This window comes from Schistocerca piceifrons, chromosome 9, assembly GCF_021461385.2.
Source record: "Schistocerca piceifrons isolate TAMUIC-IGC-003096 chromosome 9, iqSchPice1.1, whole genome shotgun sequence".
NCBI classification, from domain to species: Eukaryota; Metazoa; Arthropoda; class Insecta; order Orthoptera; family Acrididae; genus Schistocerca; species Schistocerca piceifrons.
Window position 1 is genome coordinate 132,342,056 of NC_060146.1, and position 23,056 is coordinate 132,365,111.

Here is a 23,056-nt window from a genome sequence, read left to right on the forward strand (position 1 = left end):
AATTATTGACTAACCTCCTATCAGAAAGAGAACTGTTCTTTCACAACATGATTTCCTAGAAGTCTTTGCAACAAAAAGAGACAATATATTTTTCCTTAGTATTAAAAAATATGTGAAAATCCAACGGTATGCAAGACAGTGACTTCAACTGATCACACAGTTCAATACACACTTTTTGCAATATGTATGAGACCAAAAATAAAAATAAGTCCTGGAAGGGGTAAAGGAAACAGCTCACTGTATAGTCATGCACTGAACTGTCAACAGGTTCATAAACATGATTGAAAATGTTGTTGAGCTCTTGGATTAAGTCTTTCTTAGATCACATTTGCTCTAAAACACTTGTCATAAATGTCATACCCACAAGGAAGACCTTGACTTATTTCAAGTACTCATCTAGCGTATTCCATTCCTATCTGCCACTAGCTTATCCCGTCATATCAGGGACATGGCCACCTGCGAAAGAAATCATACCATATCATATACCAGCAGTACTATAGCTTATGTTGACACAATCACCAACCAGTTGTCCACACAAGCGAATGGCCGTCACCAAACTGAGGCCGAGAGCAGAGTCAACCACCTGATGGTGGAAGACGATGCCGAGGATGACATGCCTGACTTTGAAATCTGCCCCATAGCATGTGCCATCTGGATCAGCCCTCCCAACTGTCAGTTTCTCTGAATTGTTGTGGTGTTACATGCCGCTACAGAGGTGTGACGTGTATCCTCCATATTCTTTCCAGCCTCTGTGGGCTGGAAACTCTACTTTTATATGCAAAATGGCATTATAATGTTTGGGAAAAAAAAGGAAAGAAGAATAATCGGATCCAGTCAAGAACAAAGATTGCAATTGGGTTTTGAGACTAAATAAGGAAATGTGCTCATATTCATCCCCTCCAATAAGATATGAGATCAGGAAAAGACACTATGTACTCTACAGATATCTCGAGAGAATTGAGGAAGACAGATTAACAAAGAAGGTCCACACATTCTTCCAAAACAGCAAAATGGACACAGAAACTGGGTGGTGTGGCAAGGAAAAAAAGGATTTGGAAAAAAATGCATTTTGAACCCAAGACCCTACTCAATAGAGACAAATTGAGACCAGAAGTTATGGAATTCAAAGGTTTTCAGGAAGATAAAACACACAGAGAAACAACTGGAATCAACTTATCAGGTAAGAGAAAAGAGCTCATTCTGCGAAAAGAAACATTTTTGGAAAAGGAGGGAGGAAAAGAGAAGTAAATAGTTGTCATGAAGTGATCATTAGTTTGTCTATAACTACATTTAAAACACGTTTTCACACAGGAGAGCACAAATACTGTACAGATCACAATTTTCTTTGTATATGAAAAATCACGCCAAGGGACAACACACGTGTTCAAGATGAGACAGCCATTGCAGTAACTTCACGAGTATCTGTGTGGTCACAAACACCAAAGTTGAGTATCACCGACCTACTTCAAAGAAGTTCCAAGACCTCAGAGGATATACAGTTTTGACAACAGTTGTGACATCAGTTCAGACAAATGAAATGTCCCATTCAGATTCATTCATTTTATGTAGAGACTACCTCTCTGACATTAATGTTGACAGAAGTTTTGATGGTGTCCAGTTAAAAATGTATATGTTTACAGACAATATACAAATTACAAATACAAATTGTCTTTGTATATTATATGAGAGCAGTTAGAGAAGTGGTACCAAATTCCTTTACAGCACTTACAATGGAGTCACTAAAGAAAGAAGTAGTCTACAGTAGCCTTGTAAGAGAAAATGTACATAGAAAAAATAAAATGCACTACAAAGGAGTTGTGCAAACTGGTCACAAACTGATACAGGTAACTGTAAATTTTGGCGGCCCATGGATGAATGTGTGATGCTGCAGTGCAATTTCACAAAGCATCAGACAACGTTAGTAAACAGGGAACATGTCAATATCAGGGCATAAAACTATGCCTCACAAACAGGAATGTGAACAATGTACAGACATCAGTATTTGAGAGAGGATATGTAATTGGGCTCAAAGAAGCTGGTTGGAGTAATAAGTGAATTGCTTGACATTTGAATAGGATTAATGTCACTATTTGACTACACTGGCAGAAATGGGTGAACCACGGCCGAACACACATCAAGAAGGACTAGGTTAACCTAGAGAGATGACAGCACGTCAAGACTAAGCAATCTTCAGAGAAGCATTCACATCCGTGTATTCATCATTATCATCGATCCAACGTGGAACTGGCACTTCAGTGACCACAATGACCATTAACAGTCAGTTGAGCTCATGGTGCTTCTTGCGCCAACTACCATTGACCTCTGTACAGCAACAAGTCTGTCTGCAGCGGTGTTGGGAACATGAAATCTCACTGACTGGAGTAGAACCATCTTCAGTGAGAAGTCCTGCTTCAAATCAGAGCCCAATGACCAGCAATAACCTGTCTGGAGATGCCCCAGACAGGGGTGGGTTACTAACCCGATTGTTGCCTACCATACAGTCTGACAACTGGGAGAGATGATCTGTGATGCTATTTCGTTTCATAGCAAGACCCCTTTGGTTGTCATCTGTAGCACTCTTACAGCACAGTGGCACGTCAACCATTTTCTACATCCTGCTTTGTTGTCCTTTATGACAAGCCATCCTTTATGACAAGCCATGTCAGCAAGACAATGTCAGCCCGCAAACAGTGACAGTTTCTACCGCTTGTCATTACGTTTGCCAAATCCTACCTTTGTCGGCAAGGTCATTGGATCTCTCTCTAATTGAGAATTATGGGCAGGGCGCTCTAACCAGCTCAACCAAAGCATTACTGTTTTGCTCAATTTGTGAAGCTGTTTCGCTTCAATAAATCATCATATTTTTCTGAAATTGAAATTATTTGTTTTGTCTAAATATGTACATTACATCTACCAATTTCCACCCCATTTGGATAATTCCTTCATGATGTATCCTTTTTTTTCTTTTGTCTTAGAGTGTATAATGATGTACTAAAGAATCTGTACAGAATAACACACTCAATGGAGTAAAACATGCCCTTCAATCCAGCAAATATCCCAGCCTCAATCTTCTCTAGAACTGACCCACAGCCACACCCACATCCACCACTACCTCTGTCCTCGCGCCTCCCTCTTCATTCAGGTAAGATGTCTTTACACCTGTGCAGCTTTCTGTGCACACTAGGTGCATGCTACCTTCGAACAAAGGGGCAAAGAGGTGCAAGCACCAACACAATGTCACACACACCCCTGAATTGTGCACACGGGCCTCCGTGCATGGGTGCAGGAGTCTCCTATCCAATACGGGTAGACACGTGCAACAGCCATGCAACTGTCAGCGGTTTTCTTCATTTGTTGCTTTGTTTCACCTCATCTCACTGTTAATACATCAAGTTTTTTCCAAGCATTCAAATTTTTCCTCACGTTAGCACTTTGGCCAACTGATCTGACAAAACACAAAACAAACTTGAATAGTATTATTGTGTGTTTCTTTTTTTCTGATTTGTTAATTCCACGAATTTTAAAGACAGTGAAAGTAGATACCTGTCCACTGTTCCACACAAATAAGAACAATCTGCGAACAACAATCACCAGCCAGAATAAAATGAAAAGCCTTCGTTCAAACTTCTGATGAATACATGTTGAAGAAGAGGAGTGATTCTGTGGCCCTCAATGTGCTGAAGCCATCACAGTTCCTTTACGAGCCACTCTGATTCATAAATAGTTTGTGTTGATGAGAGCACGTAAAAGAACTCTGAAAACTCCAGCAGAAATGTACATCCATTGGTTACATTTTGATTTGCAAATGGAATCTGAAATGTGACATCAAATGGCTGGTATTTCTTTATTAGCAGCCAGTCAATCCTTGTATGTTGCAGATACATAAACTGCAGAAACTGCTCCCATCTATGCTTCACAAATTTCAGCTCCCAACACATCCTGTTTATCTTCAGTGAATATGATCTCCAAGTGAAGCAGAATATGTATTGATGATGTAAACTGAAGGACTCTACAAGCATGTCGTTCTGATGATGGTACTTTTTTGCTTAATACAGGGTGTCCAGTAATTCCCGTTACAAATCTCCAGAACTTGTAGAGGGGAATGAGCAGACAATATTTTGAATTGGAACCCATGTCTGGAAATGTACTGCTTCTGTGCTACGAACATGTGGAAACATGTTGCTAATACAACCATTTTGCAAGTAATTGATTAGGTGTGATCCAGTGCATCACTTGTTTTACAATTACACTCATTAACAGGCAAAGAAACTGCTCATGCTCATTGATGGGTTCTCTTTAATGTGAAGCAGTACGGCCTCTTCCAATTCAGGTGTGTGGCATCTCCTTGGAACACCACAGTCTGGGTTCTGATGGTGAAGGTACTTCTTTCTTGAAGCCTTTGCTTAACTGTAGCAAAAAGGGTTCTTTCTCGAAGCCTTTGCTTAACTGTAGCAAAAAGGATATGTGATGGCGTTGTACATTGTAAAGAACGATCTCAATAAACATAGCGAGCAGCTCTTCCATTAACATGAGCTTCACCGATCAGAAGGACCATGTTCGTATAATCTGCAAACATGTACTCAACCATGTTCCTTTAACGCTCACAGATGCACGAATGAGGCTTGAACCAAGTCAGAGAGGTAGGATACACATCAAATGACATCAGCCAATCTGAGGTAACCATACATCTACATCCATATCTACATAGATACTCTGCAAGCCACTGCAAGGTGCATGGTGGAGGGTACCATGTACCTCTGCTTGTCATTTCCCCACCTGTTCACTCACAAATAGAGTGAGGGATAAACAACTGTCTGTACACTTCTGTATGAGCCCTAATTTCTTGTATCTTATCTTCGTGGTCCTTAGGTGTGATGAATGTTGGCGGGGAGCAGAATCGTTCGAAAGTCAGCTTCAAATGCCAGTTCTTTAAATTTTCTTACTAGTGTTTCCCAAAAAGAACGCTGCCTTCCCTCCAGGTATTTCCATTTGAGTTCCCGAAGCATCTCTATAACACTTACATTTTGTTTGAACTTACTGGTAACAAATCTAGCAGCCCTCCTCTGAACTGCTTCAATGCCTTCCTTCAATCTGATCTGGTACGGATCACAAACACTCGAGCAGTACAAGAACAGATTGCACCAGTGTCTTATACGTGCTCTCCTTAACAGGTGAACCACTCTTTCCTAAAATTCTCCCAATAAACCGAAGTCGACGCAACATTACACCCAGTTATTTAAACGAGTTGACTGTGTAAAGCTGGAGACTAGTAACACTGTATCTGAACATTACAGGTTTGCTCTTCCAACTCATCCACATTAACTTACATTTTTACACATTTAGGGGTAGCTGCCATCCATCACACCGACTGGAAATTTTGTCTAAGTCATCTCGTATCTTTCTACAGTCACTCAACTTCGACACCTTACCATACACCTAGGCATCACGAGCAAACAAGTGTAGGCTGCTGCCGAAACTGTCCGCCAAATCATTTACGTATATACAGAACAGCAGTGGCCCTATCACACTGGAGCACTCCTGACAATGCCCTTGTCTGTGATGAACACTTGCCGTCGAGGACAGCATACTCGGTTCTATTACTTACGAAGTCTTTGAGCCACTCACATATCTGTGAACATATTACATATGCTCGTACCTTCGTTAACAGCCTGCAATTGGGCATCCTGTCAAATGCTTTCCAGAAATCTAGAAATATGGGATCTGCCTGTTGCCCTTTATCCATAATTCTCAGTATATCATGTGATAAAATGGCAAGCTGAATTTCGTACGAGTGATGCTTTCTAAAACTGTGCTGATTCATTCTAGAAAGCATCGCTCGTGGAAACTCACCACCATGGCTACAGTGTTGCATACGTACCTAGCAAGCAAACATTTTCAAGACGGCTGTCACACGTACATGGTACGTTTCTGGATATCGATTCCTTCTCAAAATATTACGTACTCACTATACTGTAGAAGTCCTAGAAGAGGCTGCATCCACAGTCACAAGAGCTTCACGCAACAGCTTTTCCACCTCTGTTATTGTAAAGGACTTGTTGTTGTTCCTTACATACATTTTTATATCACTTCATATTAACTCAATAGGGTTGAAATGGCAGTGATACGGTGGCGGCCTTATTACAGTATGACCCTGCTCCTTGGCAATTTCGTCTACTACATATGTAGGTGTCGTAGGCTTATTTTCTTTAACAAGAGAATACAACAGAACCTTTGTCATACTCATATCCGCTGCAATATTTCGAGCCTGTAACCACTGCACCATAACTTCTTTCCGACCATTTGTGGTTGGGGCTTTGTTCTGTATCACCGAATGATATGGAGCATTGTCCATTACAATTGTTGAAGGGACAGGAAATTGTTTTAAAAGGTTCCTGAACCACTCAACAAATCGTGTGTGATCCATATCTTCATGGTAATCACCAGTCTTTTTCGATCTAAAAACTAAAAGTGCGTCAGGGACAAAACCACTGGAGGAGCCTGCATGAACCACAATTAATCTAGCTCCTCTTCCCGTCGGCTGATTGCCGCTACTGCTGGGTGTGTTATCCGTCCAACATTTACTGACAGCGTCCCCGGCATTAATCCACGTTTCGTCTAGCCAAATTATGGAATGAATGTCTCTGCCCACAAGTTTGTAACAATATGTGCCCTCTCTAATAGTACTTTGCGTTCGTCTAGCGTTTCGTAACAGAAACCCATATTTTTAGCACAATTTTTAGTGATGTTTTACCACCCCTGAAGAGTTCACTTTCTTTTAAAGAGATTAATAACTTAGCTACAGTCGGATACTCTTTTCTGCTGTAGTAAGCACGAATTGCATCAGTCTGGAAAGAATCTGAATCTGTGATAGGACTAGGTCGCTTTTTCTTCTTTCCCGGGGTTGATAAAAATGTATTATTTGATCCAGACAGCTCGGAATCATTACGGCTCACTTCAGTATCTTCCAAGTTCTGTAGTAATACTCCCTTACTTACTACGGTTCTTGCACTAATAGCAAGAGTTTTCGACGTACGTTCCACCACTTTGTCGGCAGGAATTGACGGCTGTCCATGAATGCTTACGTAGTTTTTCTCCTGCTCGTAAAACTCACGAGTTCTGCGTAATAACTCCAGTGCCTGGCTGTTTAGCGGCACCCCTCGACACAAAGGATTTCACTAAGTGAACGAAGTCTTTTCGGTGGCATTTTCCAAGTATGTACACTCACAACGTAACAAAAGTCACAACGATATGGCACACAGCACAACGAAAACACGCGGTAAACAACATACAATTCACGTTGTATACACATTCACTAAACAAAGCCGGCAACGCGGGAACTTTGACGTCACAGCACGTGAGTAACAGCAGTGCTCACTGCGCTGTGATTGGCTGGCGCCCCACGCTGAATGCCTAGCGCCCAAAGAGTGGCTATAGGTCCGCCATGTTTGAAGCAAATTGAAGTTCTGGCCGCCATGTTTTCTTTAGTCAAGGCATTCGTATGCTGTGTCCCGCCCCCTTGTAACTGCATTTGACTTACTTGAAATAGCCCCTACTAGCTTTATTTTTTCTAAAACAAGCAATAGACAGCAGTGATTTCAGTGTACACTGGCAGCAAAAAGGGATGTTTTTGTCGAAATATGGCTAAACTTTTCGATGTAGATAACACTACAAGACAACTCAAATAAGTCTGTCCATCCACTATAACGTTACTTGTTGCCCATAAATTAATGCAATTAGAGCAGGTACCACCAGAATATTACAGTGAAACATCTAAACATGCTGTGGTTAACTATTAGAAACAGTAACGGGCGCAGAAATGTGATATTTTTGTCGCTATTTCAAAGTAAACAGTCAAAGCCTCAAAAACCAGTACACTGTGAACGAGAATTTATTTGAAATATGTGTCAGAAGTAGTTAACACAAGCATAGTAATTCAATAACAAAGTCGAAGCGTTCTTGGGTGGGGTAATTTCACAAATTTTCGTAAGTAGCTGTATGCCTTGGCAGAATAAAAGTGTAGGGTCAGGGCAAATTTCCTTATTTGCTGAGAATAATGGCATACTTTAGCGCTGCACTGAAGTTCCAATAGCTCCTTCAACAAACCAACAACATGTTCACTGTTTAACATATCAGAAACTGAACTACATAGCCTTCTTCTCAAACCAGCAACTAAAGTCTGTAACTGCACACTAAAGTCTGTAACTGCACACTAAGTTGCTTCATTTGCTTTATCCGCTTCTTTAGTCGCACATGCTCTGCTTGTACTCTGTTATATTGTGTTTTCAACTTCTTAGGGCTTGGTAGACAGTAATTGTGGTCAGCAGAAACAGATGTGGGTCCGACAGGCACTGAAAGAATGCAGTTACATCATAAGTTTATAACAGAGTTACACCATAAGATTATAATAGAAAGTATGTAATTCAAAGTAATGAGAACACGGAGTAAAATTAAATTATTGACTTACTTTGTGCTAATGATGTCACTGTAATAGCACTATCTTGCAAATTGTCAAAAGATCGCTTTCTGGGTTGTGGTCGTAATACTTTATCTTGCTTTTGTAAGTTAAAGATAGTAGGTACTGCTTTTGACAAAAGGCGCCTCTGGACATTTGTGTGGTACATATATTTCTCTTCAAAATGAGCTGAACAGAGGTAACTGGCTGTAGTAGGAAACCAGTTTTCTCGCTTCATATTTATAACCCATCTTTTCGTAATTTCCTTAGCTTTTAAAGGAAATCTATAATCAACGATAAATAAATTACTTCCTGCATTTGTCTTAAGCATAATTACAGTTCCAATGCAAATGACTCTTTAATAAACATTAAAAAACGTGTGTCGTATTTCGGTACTAATATACTTACTTATAATATGAAATATTTGTTGTTTTATCGCTGCGATTTGTGCAGTTGAATGCTGAACACACTGCAGGCATGTTGACTTTATATTTTCAACTAGAAAAGTTAAATATTGCAGTAATATCACAACAGCTGACACACTTCCAATTCAAACAACAGTAACGCTTTCCTAATGTTTTGACTAAGGAGAGCATGGCGGCCGAGTTAGCGTTGGTTGCCGCTAGGAGCGCTGTAACTAGTATCTCAGCCACTCTATGAAATTTTAACTCGTTGCTAGCACCCATCGTTCTTCACTTGTTACTCTGTTACACTGCCAACTTCATGCGCGAACGTCAAGTGCAATGTTTTAGCGGCCCGGGTATAGAAGGCTATAAGAGATGCACTCCACAAAGTCACATCCCTCAACCTCTGTTACATGCAACAAACCAGCATTTCAAGGAACAGGCATAAGACTAGATACTACTAGTCTGAAAAACACCACTCAAAATTCACAGTTCTAAAATACCTGACAGTCATCATTTAAATACATGAGGAAAATATCCTAAATAATCCCTGATTCTGCACAACATTACTGACAAATATACATCTTTTGGATTATCTCCCCCTCTGAGCCATCAACTATGAGCACCAATCAGAGCTTCTGTTCAGTCTCTAATGACCTAGTTGTTGACCAAACATCCGTCTCCCAGTCTGGCTGCCACACAGTTCCAAAGCAGGACATTACCTGAAAGCTCAGTGATCTTTCCAATCTTGTTTATGTACCTTCTGATTGCCTTATGCCTCAACCACACGATGGATGTATCCTCCCTCCATTACGTGCATTCCATGCATGAAGACCCAGTACCATGTAAACAAATAAAAATCAGTACACACTTACCTTGTTGTCGGTCAGATCTAATACTCTCAGTGACCACCATTTGGGTTTATTTGCAAAGACGCTTGTAAGATGGTCCAGTGTCCACAGTTCATTTCCTGCAAGACTGAGGCTGATGAGGTTCGGAGCCACCTCCTGTACCATTTTCATCAACTGCGGCAGTAAATGGGTTTGTGATGGGTCATACATCACCTGCTGAAATTCTAAAAAAAGTACACAAACAATAATTCATGCACAACAGGTATATACAAAAATGTTTAATCCATAAAAGATGTGCAAGCTCCATTACAGTACAACAATGTGGCCCGCAAGTGGATGGCAAGTGCAGGTCTGTGAGCAATGATTACTGTACCCCCTCTGTCATCACAGGGAATGGGTTGATGAGACGGGTGGAGGCTTGTGTGAACGAGGAAATCAATCCTGAGGGAAATTATTGGAGAAATCTAGAATATCTTCATATTCCTTATCAATTTACAGACCACTTCACACTTCAAATCAGCGCATATTGAGCGCCAGTAGCATTTTCATTTTGCCATTCATTTGCACACTGAATCTTGATTTTTTCTTTTTTTGTCCCCCAACACGACTGGCACTCCACCTAGGTTCTAATCAACACAACAACTGTTTGTTTCAATATTTCTGACTTCATGTCTAACTTTTATATATGTCACAACTCGTCTTTTTTCACTGTTAACTCTACACAGAAAGGATGCTAGTCTATAAGCCCTGATATTTAATGTATCCATCCCAGTAGTTATGGTGTTCAGAGCGGCACAGAACATCTATCACTTCTTCAGAATTTTCCACATCTTCTAGCATAAATAAGTTCCATCTATATTGTTTTTCCGCCTCCTAATGGTCTGATGAAACACATTAATTTAATTTTTTCTGAAACTGTTACATATGAGGTGGATAACAGGAATGTTTTAATTTTGTGGGCTTTATTATTCAATTTTCAATTTTTTTTATCTTGTTGGTACACATGTTCTTGATGTATGTTGCATTTTAGCTGTTTTGAATACTTCATTTATTGTTGACAGTCAAAAAAGATGGCTCAAAGATTTTCATTACATTTTGCTTCAAAAATGGAATAAATTGCAGCACATCATCTGATATACTATGTGATCAAAAGTATCTGGACATAAGATTTTCATATTAGATGCATTGTGCTGCCACCTACTGCCAGGTACTCCATACCAGCGAATTAGTAATCAGACATCGTGAGAGAGCAGAATAGGGTGCTCTGCGGAACTCACGGACTCCGAACGTGGTCAGGTGAATGGGTGTCACTTGTGTCATACATCTTTATGCGAGATTTCCACACTCCTAAACACCCATGGGTCCACTGTTTCCAATGTGATAGTGAAGTGGAAATATGAAGGGACACATACAGCACAAAAGCATACAGGCTGACCTTGTCTGTTGACTGACAGAGACTGCCGACAGTTGAAGAAGATCATAATGTGTAATAGGCAGACATCTATCCAGACTACCACACAGGAATTCTAAACTGCATCTGGATCCACTGCAAGTACTATGACAGTTAGCGGGAGTTGAGAAAACTTGGATTTCAAGGTTGAGCGGCTACTCATAAGCCACACATCGCACCGGTAAATGCCACATGATGCCTTGCTTGGTGTAAAGAGTGTAAACATTGGACAATTGAACAGTGGAAAAATGTTGTGTGGACCGATGAATCATGGCACACAATGTGGTGATCCGATGGCAGGGTGTGGGTATGGCGAATGCCCGATAACGTCATCTGCGAGCGTCTGTAGTGCCAACAGAAAATTCGGAGGCAGTGGTGTTATGGTGTGGTCGTGTTTTTCATGGAGGGGGCTTGCACCCCTTGTTGTTTTGCATAGCACTATCACAGCACAGGCCTACATTGATGTTTTAAGCACCTTCTTGCTTCCCACTGTTGAAGAGCAATTCAGAGATGGCGACTGAATCTTTCAACATGTTCGAGTACCTATTTATTATGCATGGCATGTGGCAGAGTGGTTATATGACAATAACAACCCTGTAATGGACTGGCCTGCACAGAGTCCTGACCTGAATCCCATAGAACACCTTTGGGACATTTTCGAATGCTGACTTCATGCCACGCCTCACCGACCAACATCGATATCTCTCTTCAGTGCAGCACTCCGTGAAGAATGGGCTGCCTTTCCCCAAGAAACCCTCCAGCACCTGATTGAATGTATGCCTGCAAGAGTGAAAGCTGTCATTAAGGCTAAGGGTGGGCCAACACCATATTGAATTCCAGCATTACCGATGGAGGGTGCCACTATCTTGAGTGTCATTTTCAGCCACGTGTCCGGATACTTTTGATCACATAGTGCATGTTGACTGTCACTTTTGGTAAATCTATTATGAGTAAGACAAGAGTTTAAGAGCGGTATAAATGTTTCAAAGAGGGCTGAGAAGACATTCAAGATGATGACCACCCTGGATGCCCTAGCACATCAATTACTAACAACAATGTTGAAGAAGTAAAGAAAATGGTTTTCTGGAGAATCACAATCCGCCATCACTGAGGTTGCTCATGTTTTCAGTATATCCTATGGCTCATGCCAAGCAACTGTTTCAGTTGTTTTGGGCATGAAATGTGTAGCACCAAAGTTTGTTCCGAAATTGTTCAATTTTGATCAAAAATGACATCGCACAGGAATTGCTGAATGAAGTCAACAACAATCCAGAACTTCTAAAGATGGTTATAACAAGTGATAAAACATGATTATATGGGAATGATGTCAAAATTGAAGCACAATCATCCCAATGGGAACTGCCTAAAGATCTAAGATTGAAAAAGAAAAATTGACAGGTTCTTCTCACTGTTTTCTTCAATAGAAAATGGATAGCGCATCATAAGTTCCCACCTTATGGTTGTACTGTCAATAAGGAATACTACCTGGAAGTTATGTGACATTTGCGTGAAGCAATCCACAGAAAACAATCAGAATTGTGGTAAAACCTCGCATGGACATTTCATCAGAATAATGGCCCCATCAAATCGTAATGCTTGTTTATGATTTTTTGGGGAAAAAAAAACAAAAAACAAAATGTTATGTTGCCTCGGACACCATATTCGCCGGCCATGACTTCTCCCTATTCCCAAGGCTGAAGAGCACCACGTTCTGCCACCAATGATGAGATAAAAACAGAATTACTGAGGGAGCTGAACACAATAACGAAATGAGAGTACCAGATGTGCTTCCAACATAGCAAAAAATGCCGGCACAAGTGTATCACATTTGAGGGGGATTACTTTGAAGGAGACAAAGCTGTTGATGATGAATAAATAAAGACTCTTTAACAAAAACTAAAATTTCTTTTAGTCTTTTATCACACCTCATACATGCTTATGCAGCAACTGATGATGAATGCTGAGAACAACACGGCGATCCGTCAACAATCGTGTGGCCTTCAGGGCCTGATCGCAGGTGTTTTTTTTTAATTTTTTTTAATTTTTTTTAGATACATTACGGTCCTGTTCTGTTTTAATTTCTTTCTAGACTGACTGTGTATAACTAGGGTCTAACCTAAAAAAAATTTGACCCTCTGACACCAGTAATCACATCAATTTTGTCTTGTGTGCCTGTGGCTCCACTCAGACTTTTTGGATGATGCTCAGCTAATGTGTACTTCACTCTCCTATTCAGGTGCAGGACATGATTTGAATATCCCCATCTCCCAATTGCAGTAACAGGTACAGCAAAGATAAGAGATTTCATTTCAGTCAAAAACAATCGACTCAGTTCTCTGTTTATGCAGCTGACAGCTGCATTAACCCAGACTGGTCACAGCACTGTAAAACCTCCACAAAACAGTGGTCACCTTCAACACCATACTCTAAGCTGCCATCCATGTGGTTTCCTGCTCCTCCTATTATAAGTAACTGATACTCTACATCAAAATCTCTGCACAAAGCACCTACATTTTCTGTCACCTGGCTAAGCTCAGCATTAGGCTTCACAATGCTTGTGACCTTGTATTGTACTCCTAGTTTTTCCTGCAGCATTTGGCCTACAGCCCTCCCATGACTGCTACCTAGCATCCAATTTGAGTGTCAACTGTAAAGTCTTTGCACAAAATGTCACTCCTCAGCACGGCTTCCTGCATTTCACTTTAGTTTTACAATACTGAGACTTCTCTGTATACAACAGCATATAGTTTTGTGAAGCTTCCAATATTCCCCACAAGGTTGTTTGTAAGCACACAAACAAAACATTAGTTACTCCCACAAGACATCAACTAATACTGTATAATACGGCCTGTAGCCCTGGTAATTGTCTCAATTTGCTATGGAACAGCATCCTTGAGTTTCTCCAGCTATGACATATAAAGCAACTCATTGCCAATTAGGTCCCATACAGTTACAAAATTTCAGCGATGTTAATTCTTGCATTTCACTCTCAGATATTTTCTATAGAATTGAGATTGAGCAATTTAGTTGGGCAGTTAAGACAAAATAGGAAGCCCAAGTGTCAATCAAACCTCGGCTATATGCGTGCAACAACACAAACACTGCTCGTGACATCTTGCAATACATGTGTCCGCAGGGTACTCATAATAAAGCCATAGCGCAAGAACAACATTCAGTCACTGAGAATGCTGAAAGGAAGTCCTAATTCATGTTAATGTTAACCTGACCAAGTAGGCCCAAATCATGATATGAAAAGCACCTCTCAAAACATCACCAGAATGTATATGCAGACAATAAAAAAAATTCCCAAATTTTTCCCAGATTTCTCAGTTAAAAATACACTCTTTCCTGGGTGAAAATAAGCTATATCCCAAGAGAAAGTACATTTTTTCTGTGTTAAGTGACAATACACTTTCTCTCTGAGCTGTAAAACTCTCCAATCCTTCAAGTGGTAAAGATTTTATACATCGGCATACAACTTCCTGGTACTTTAGCGAACAAAAGCTGACAAGAAACAATGCTTTTGGAAAGATCTTCAATGTGTGGCAACCTGTACACTGCAATTCTCGAATTACAAAACATAAATAAGAATTCCACCATATATAGCACAGTAGCTTCAGAAGCACTGAAATCGAGATCATGATGTGCTTTTGTCAGCCAATCATAGCTCCTGTCACATGATCTAGCCAGCCAATGACGGCAGATATTCAGAGCACAGGACACACGATGTAGTCAGCCAACAGCAACATCACTGTCAAGTATTGTGAACACACAAATAGGAAAAGTTCATAGTTTAAATTAAGATACATACACGATGGGTACACAAAAATTTAAGATTTCAAATATACTATTGGCCTTTTTGTTAAACAAAAAACAATGCATTTGGAAAGCCCTTCGATGCACAGCAACACGTATACGGCATATTCTTGTATTACGAAAACAGTTATACCAATTCCACCAAAAGCAGCACAGTAGCTTCAAAAGTACTGAATCACGCTCCATGATTTATGAAATTCATCACACATTCTCACACATAACATAATTGATCTTACATAAATAGAAAATTTACTTCAAAAGCAATGCTTCCCAAACCACCATTCGCAATATTTTCACAGAACCTGTTAGAAATGTAAATAGTTGTGATATCACACTCATCAAATGCAGTCTGTTCTTACGAAGTATTGCACAGTCTTTGCCCTAAAGCCTTTGACACACTTTGCTGTTGGCAGTTATGTGTGCACTATGTTTTATTGTCATAAAATGTGCATTTTCTTTGCAACTGAAGTTTTCTGTTTTGGTGTTATTCTCTCATTTATGTTTATTGCTGCTGTATTATTCTGGTGCAGTGGGTTAATGTAAAATTCTTTGTTAGGGCATCAAGTCTTACAAGTCAAAACTATAAAAATTTAACTGGAAATTAAAACAATAAAAAAGTCTCTCAATTCTAAAAAATTCCTGGGTTTTTCCCAGATTAAAAAAATCCCTTGTTTTTCCCGCATGAAAAAAAATTACCAAATTTTTCCTGGATTTCCCATTTGTCCCGGAGCGTATACATCCCAACCACTGAACTACATCCACCATGAAATGTACCCTCCATACGCTCTGAACCTCCATTTTGTGCTGCTCCTTACACTATATTCACTTGGAAACTGGTTGAAATGAAGCAGTATTCAGAAACAGCAATAATTTGTGTCAGGTTTGAAACTGTCACTGACAATGCGTGACACTCACATCTCCCAGGATCTTTTTATGACCGCTGTCCTTCTGTCATGTAACACTGCTTTGTATGGTACACGACTCCTTTTACAAGTGTCGGACATGTCCTTGTCGATACGACATATTGTGAACTTCCTACACAGTACGGTATAGGGCACATCCAAACATGGTAACTTGCCTTTGTCATTTTGTCACGTTTCCACATCAAATCATGTTAATATACTGATTCCAAACAATGGACTGGAACATTCACGTCACTTCAATGCCAGAATTTACATCAGCAATGGACAGCCACAGGAATACGTGGTAGCAGTTCTACACCATCTGCAGTGCTCAATTCTCTCTTTAGAGAGTGACTAATTTTATATATATGAGGCATGACCATAAAATAACGTATTCAAGTTGCTGAAGCCATGAGGAGCACTTTTATGATATATGTGGCAACACTGGCATGTAGCTCGGCTCCCCCCCTTCAAACCCCACCATCCTTAGCCCATTGCAATGCACGGTCTTGACTGGGCAGCCTTCACAATGGAACTCCCCTTTGCTTCTCCTGCCAGGTGCAACTTGCGTGCAATGATCAGTTTTTTGACTGCCGAGGGCAACTGACATTTCGTCATCAGTTATGCAAAGTCTATGGGTCACAATGTATGGACATCAGAAACGAGCAAAAGTGGGTCAGAGGGTTCAGGGATGGACATACAGATGTCCACAACAAAGAGCATTCTGGTCAGCCTTTGGTTTCGGCTGAAACAATTGCAAAAATTGGAGAAATAAATGCTTGAAGATCAGCATGTGACAGTTTGCGAGCCATGCCAGCACTTCCCGGATGTCAATACGAGCATGACTGACAAGATTTTGATCAAACATCTGCACTACTGTAAGGTGTGTGAAGGTAGGTCCTCCACAATGCTCACTGAAGACTATACACAGCAATCTGTTGAAGGGGCCTGCGGATTCCTGGAGCGCTCTGCAAAACAGGGCGGTAAGTTTTTGGATTCAGTTGTCACTGGCAACAAAACCTGGGTATGTTACACCACACCTGAAACCAAGGAAAAAAATCTTGTCAGTGGTGGCATTCAAATTCAGCAAAGTTGCTTAAGTTCAAACAAACATGTCTGCCAGCAAAGCGATGGCCAGCGTGTTCTGGGACAGAAAAGGTTTATTACTAGGTGTGTTTGTGCCTACCGGAACAACAATAAACACTGCTTGCTACAAACTACATTGTGCCATTCAAAATCGAAGAGGGGGAATGCTGATTAAGGACTGCATTTTCATTACGACAATGCTCATCCCCATACTGCCCATGAAATAGCCAATTTCCTGGTCCAATTTGGATGGGACACCCTCACCCATCCACCCACAGCCCGGACTTAGCAGATTTTCATCTGCTTTCTGAGTTTAAGTCAAACCTGGGTGGACATATTTCCAGATCAACAAGGAGTTGAAAAATGAGGTTGGGGGTGTTCTATGAAAAGGGCACAAGAAAATGTACACTGATTGCAATGACGATTACATTGAAAAATGCCTGAAGTCCAGTTTTTCCATCAATGTAACATTCATTGCCAATAAACATGTTTTCTCATGTTTTCTATTTTAAAAAAATTGCACACCTTGTTTTACGGACACACCTCATATGCTAATATTTCATAACTGTCCTATTTATTTATTTAATTTAGTTATTTAATCGTATGTCTATGCCTCCCCCCCCCCCCCCAATCAGGCAGGCCGTTCGCCGGGTTACAGTCTTTCAATTCGACACCACTTTGGCGACCTGCAGTCAATGAGGATGATAGGGTGATGAGGACAGCACAACACCCAGGCCCTGGGCGGAGAAAATTCCCAGACCCAGCCGGGAATCGAACCCGGGCCCAGAGGATTGATAATCTGTCACGCTGACCAGCTACCGGGGGGGCGGACAAAGAGTGTTTATTCAGGGTAACCACCGACAGAAAAGTTAAAACTTAAAAAAGTTGCCATCAAACTATCTAAGCAATATTGGAGGTAAGATGCATTCAATACCTATTACATAAGCCACAGTAAAATAGCATATAACTGCTTTCACAGCCAATATAAATTTCATTGAAAAGCACATTCAAAAGGCATAAAATTTACGCACAGCTCCATAGCACCAACATACATGTTGAAGGCACATACTCACCAGGAATGCTAGTCAGGTTTGACAGATCTAAGCATGTTTTCCAAGAACTGAGCCTATTACTGATAATTCTCAGCAGAATTGCAGAGAGGTCGACTTTCTTGGCATGAAGCTGGACTTTCAATATAATCTGTAGCAATTAAAAATCTGTATTAGATAGCACAGAGAAAATTATCTAAATAAGCTGAAGGAAAAAAAAAACAACACAGCAAATAAAAAACAAACGATAACTTCACAGACAACTAAATTAAACAAACTTAGTAGGTTAAGATGCAAAGTGTCCAAAACAATATAAAACACTGAAATGGTTTTGTGAAGAAGGAACTATTGTAAATATTAAATATTACAGAAACAAATCATATAAATAGTTTCACTCTGGAATACAATGGAACAAAAGTTGTGAGCAACTATTTGTTACAAATGAAATTCAAAGAGTGTACTAAAAATTTACAAGTTTATATAACTACAAGCTATGCAAATGATGACAAGCCAGAAAGAATGTATGATGAGACAAAGGAAGTTATTCAGATAGTTGAAGAGTACAAGTTAAACTGTGAAAGGAGGTTGGAATGCAATGGTAGGACACATAGAGAACCCAAACTAAATTGTGCAGTTGTGTCATTGACAAAGATTTTCTGTCAATGTTTGGGTCAGTGCTATTGGTGATTGTTTGTTAGGGCCTTATGTTGTTCTGCTTGGGCTCAACAGGGAAACTTATTATGCTTTCTTAGAGAATACTCTACCTGTTCTGCTAGAACAAGTGCCTTTTCAAGTGCAACACATAGTGTACTTCATGCAAAGTGGAGCTGCTCCTCATTTCAGTGTTAATGCCATAGGTTTCTAACCAATGGATTACATGTGGATGGACATGTAAAGGTGGACCAGTTCCTTGGTCTCCACACTCTCTGGACCTGAACCCACTAGACTTTTATCGGCGAGGGAATTTGAAAGCTCCTGCATATCAAACACTGGTACGAGATGTACAGTGTCTTCGTGCCTATATTGTGGAAGTGCCTTTATAAGTGCAATAAACAGTGTACTTCATGCACAGTGGAGCTGCTGCTCATTTCAGTATTAATGCCATAGGCCTCTAAACAATGGATGGACAGGTAGAGTTGGACCAGTTCCTTAGTCTGCACCAGTTCCTTAGTCTGCACACTCTCTGGACCTAAACCCACTAGTCTCTTATCAGTGAGGAAATTTGAAAGCTACTGTGTATGGAACACTGGTACAATAAGTACAGAGTCTATATGCCCATATTGTGGAAGGCTATAAAACAATACGCAATTTCCCAGGGATATGTCAGCGCATCAGGGATTCAGTCTGATAGCTTTTTGACGCACATATCTTTCCTGACAGAGGGAATTTTGAACATTTCATTTAGTAAAGTCTTTCATACTGTCCCGACACGTACTTTTCCTGTGAGTATCCCATAATTAATGTGTTGAAGGGTTGTAAAAATTGAGCTCTAGCATGGAAATAAAGCCCACATCTATATAACATATTTTCTTCACTGTGCATGAGAAATGTTTCCCGAAATGTCAACCATACCTTTTTGTTACACTTTGCGTATTGTAAACACCTTAGTCAAAGAGTGCCTGTTAAGACCTTACATGCATACATAACAATGTGTACATCTGTAATTCTCACACTTGGATCTCTTTCCTTTCTCGTATACTAGTTGTTAGCGAGCATATGGAGATGTGTGCAATGGTGCAGTAGTGTAAAAAGATGGTGGGAACACAAACATCCAAGTTGAGCCTCAGAGCAGTTGCCCTCAAACTGTCTCCACAGCAGGCACCAAGCAAAGAGCTAAGAAGTTCATTAGAAAAGGTAGCTGCATCACTGTGTGACAGTTCTTGTATGATGAAACAGACCATGAAAAAATAATCTCTGTTGATCCATTGTGTGTATGGGCCAGCGGACGATCAAATATTTACCAAGGAAAGTCGCCAAGCAGCCAAATGTTTTGAGAAGTTATTTTATTTACACAACCGTTTCGACATCTCATTAACGACATCTTCATGCCCCTACACACTCCCTGTGTAGACAATCAGATATATCAATACCTGCATAACTGGAGCCATCAATATCTTGGATGGCTCCAGTTATGCAGGTATCAATTTACTGACTGTCTATACATGGAGTGCATAGGGGCCTGAAGATAGCATTAATGAGATGCTGAAATTTGTTGTCTAAAGGAAGTAACTTCTCAAGCGATACAGCTGTTTTGCGATTTTCCTTGGTAAATAAAAAAATTAAATTCAGATAATGTGCTAAACACCGAAGCAGGGATGGCTAGAGGATAAATGGAAGGTTGTTGAAGTATGCATGATTATTCCAATTCATTACTGTTACTGTGGCCTGAATAAATTCAAAATTATGATGCATCATTTTTCATCTCAGGGACTAGCCAATACATGAAAAAGCTTGGGACAGTTTTAAAAGTGCTATTTCCACTTGTGCTTTACGCGGCCTGTGTAGCACAAGGTTTTCACTGGGTGTCAGAAGAGTAGAAACTCTTCTACGACAAAATAAAGGAAGCCTTACTATGTGCAAACATACTACACAACCTGTCATGCCACAGTATTTTTGCTTGAGTACAGATGCAGTTGCAAAGAGACTAGAAGCATGCTTATTTCAGATCACTGAAAATGATACGAAACTGACAACTAAGATAAACAGTTTTGCTAGTGGAACACTTTCTGAATCGGAGCAGTCATATTCCATGAGAGGGCTCAAGGCTCTCAGGGTTGTATGAGCATTTAAGAAATATGGGTACTACTTATGCCGCTAACACACTAAAGTCTCCTGTGACCATCAAGGACTTTCTTTTCAGTCGACGTGCAAATTATTACATTTACAGTTAGCCCGGTGGTGCATGTACTTGCAGGAGTTCAGTTTTGAAATCATATACATCAAGAGTAAACAAAACGTAATTGCAGACCCTTGTCAAGATTTACATCAAGTGCTCGATGAATTCTTAGAATTCACAGAACAGAATTCTGAAATTAAGCTTCTGGTTGGTTGGTTGGTTGGTTTGGGGAAGGAGACCAGACAGCGTGGTCATCGGTCTCATCGGATTAGGGAAGGATGAGGAAGGAAGTCAGCCGTGCCCATTCAGAGGAACCATCCCGGCATTTGCCTGGAGTGATTTAGGGAAATCACGGAAAACCTAAATCAGGATGGCCGGACGCGGGATTGAACCGTCGTCCTCCCAAATGCGAGTCCAGTGTCTAACCACTGCGCCACCTCGCTCGGTTTAAGCTTCTGCTTATGCAGGTCAAGACACAACAACCATATTATGTAACAATGGTTAAGAGTTTAAAGCGATTGCATGAGGGAAACCTGTGATAGAGAAAGGTAAGGTCAAAACTGTCTGAAAACAACGACTATAATTTGAAGAAATTCTGTACTACATACAGGTGAGTTCTGTTTCATTGGCATGCACTGAATCAAGAACAGTGGTATGTTTGTTTATCAGAAAGTTATGTAGTTGATTTCATTTTGTACACTAACAATGTACAGGGACACTATGGGGATTCCAAATGCACCAACAAGATAAAAATGTACTGATATTTTCCGACTTGCAGGGAAGTGTACACCAAATAATTCGGAAGTGCATTACTTTTGCCAAAAATTAAGCACTGAAACAAGTCGAAATTGATTCAGCTACACTCTATAGTGCCCACAAAACCTTTAGAATTAGTGTCCTTGGAAGCTGCTGGACCCTATCCGCAAGAGAGCGGAGGTATCAAATATGTTATTGCCTTCTATGTTGTTTTCACAGAATATGTTAAGCTGTATGCAGTGTGGTCTGTGACTGCAGGTTCTATTATTAGGATTACAGAAAATTATCTCCCGAGATTGGGGAAGTTGCAGTTATTGTTAAGGGACAATGCACTGTATGTCATAGGCAATATATGGAAGAAATTTACCAACACAAATAATATAAAACCTATATAAGTATCCAGATTTCACCCTGAGACATGCCCAATAGAAAAGATATTCAAAGAATTTAATATGTTTATATGCACCTATACACCCCTGAAGCACACAAAATGGGTTGGGTTTGTCTCACCATTTCAACACAACATGTACAACTTACCGCACACTTCAACCGGTTTTGATGTTTAAAAAGAGAGAAGTTGACCAGTGGGAAAAACCACTGACCAAGATAACCACAGGAGGGATGTCATTTGAAGAAAAAGTATGCTCGGTTTTCAGTAATCTGGACGAAAAGGCTGAACAGAGGGAAAAGTTGTACAACAAAGGATTAGGGCGCACTGTAGTGGTATTATTACGAATGCACTCTAAATCTGCAAAATATGAGAAGCTCAATTGTAAATGGCTGCTTTTGTACACTGGGCTATTTGCAGTTACTAAACTCCCACATCCAGGTACATACAGATTAGCCTATCACAACAGCAGGAATGACAAGGGACTTTATCCACCTGTGGATCTAAGAGAATTTGTACACTAGGCTGATTGGCAAAGGTCAAACCTCACTTAACATGCTGTACATGAACAAATGAAATATTTCACTATAATGCATATATAACAACTGTTTGCTTAGTTTTAAGAGAAAATTTTGATTTTATTTATTTATATTTTTTAAATGGAAGCAAGTTAAGTTAAAGTAATTCACGATTCTGTTAATGTCAAAAGGCTATACGAAGACTGAAAATCAAACAGAATTGCAGTGGTGTCGATTCATTCTACAATACATCAATTTCCCAAATACAATGTAATAATTCACCTGATGTAAACACGTGAAGTAGGACTGTGATATGGAGAGGAGGCAAAGCCATAGTAGGAGCTAGCACACAGGTCAGTGCAGAAGTAGTTCAGTCCAGTACGCTACTTTGCACACCGGATGCAATGCAAACTTGGCATCTAGCCACCAAATAAGCTATATACTGGAGGTTTCGATAAATGTTAATTACGGTTAAAATGAAGGAGTGTACATTATAAGATAAAACTAATACAGTAAAGAGGTTTAAAATAAAATAAGATTTACAGAGG

At 40.1% G+C, this 23,056-nt stretch overlaps 1 protein-coding gene across 1 annotated transcript in view; it reads right to left on the reverse strand.

Annotated features, from left to right (window-relative positions):
• Positions 1-23,056, reverse strand: part of LOC124717272 (nuclear RNA export factor 1-like) — a 158,419-nt gene that overhangs the window by 90,684 nt on the left and 44,679 nt on the right. Inside the window, exons 7-8 of the mRNA XM_047244085.1 lie at positions 18,035-18,161; positions 9,732-9,931 (exon numbers count right to left, since the gene is read on the reverse strand). Coding sequence (XP_047100041.1) covers positions 9,732-9,931; positions 18,035-18,161 — 327 coding nt within the window. The remainder of the gene's footprint in view (positions 1-9,731; positions 9,932-18,034; positions 18,162-23,056) is intronic.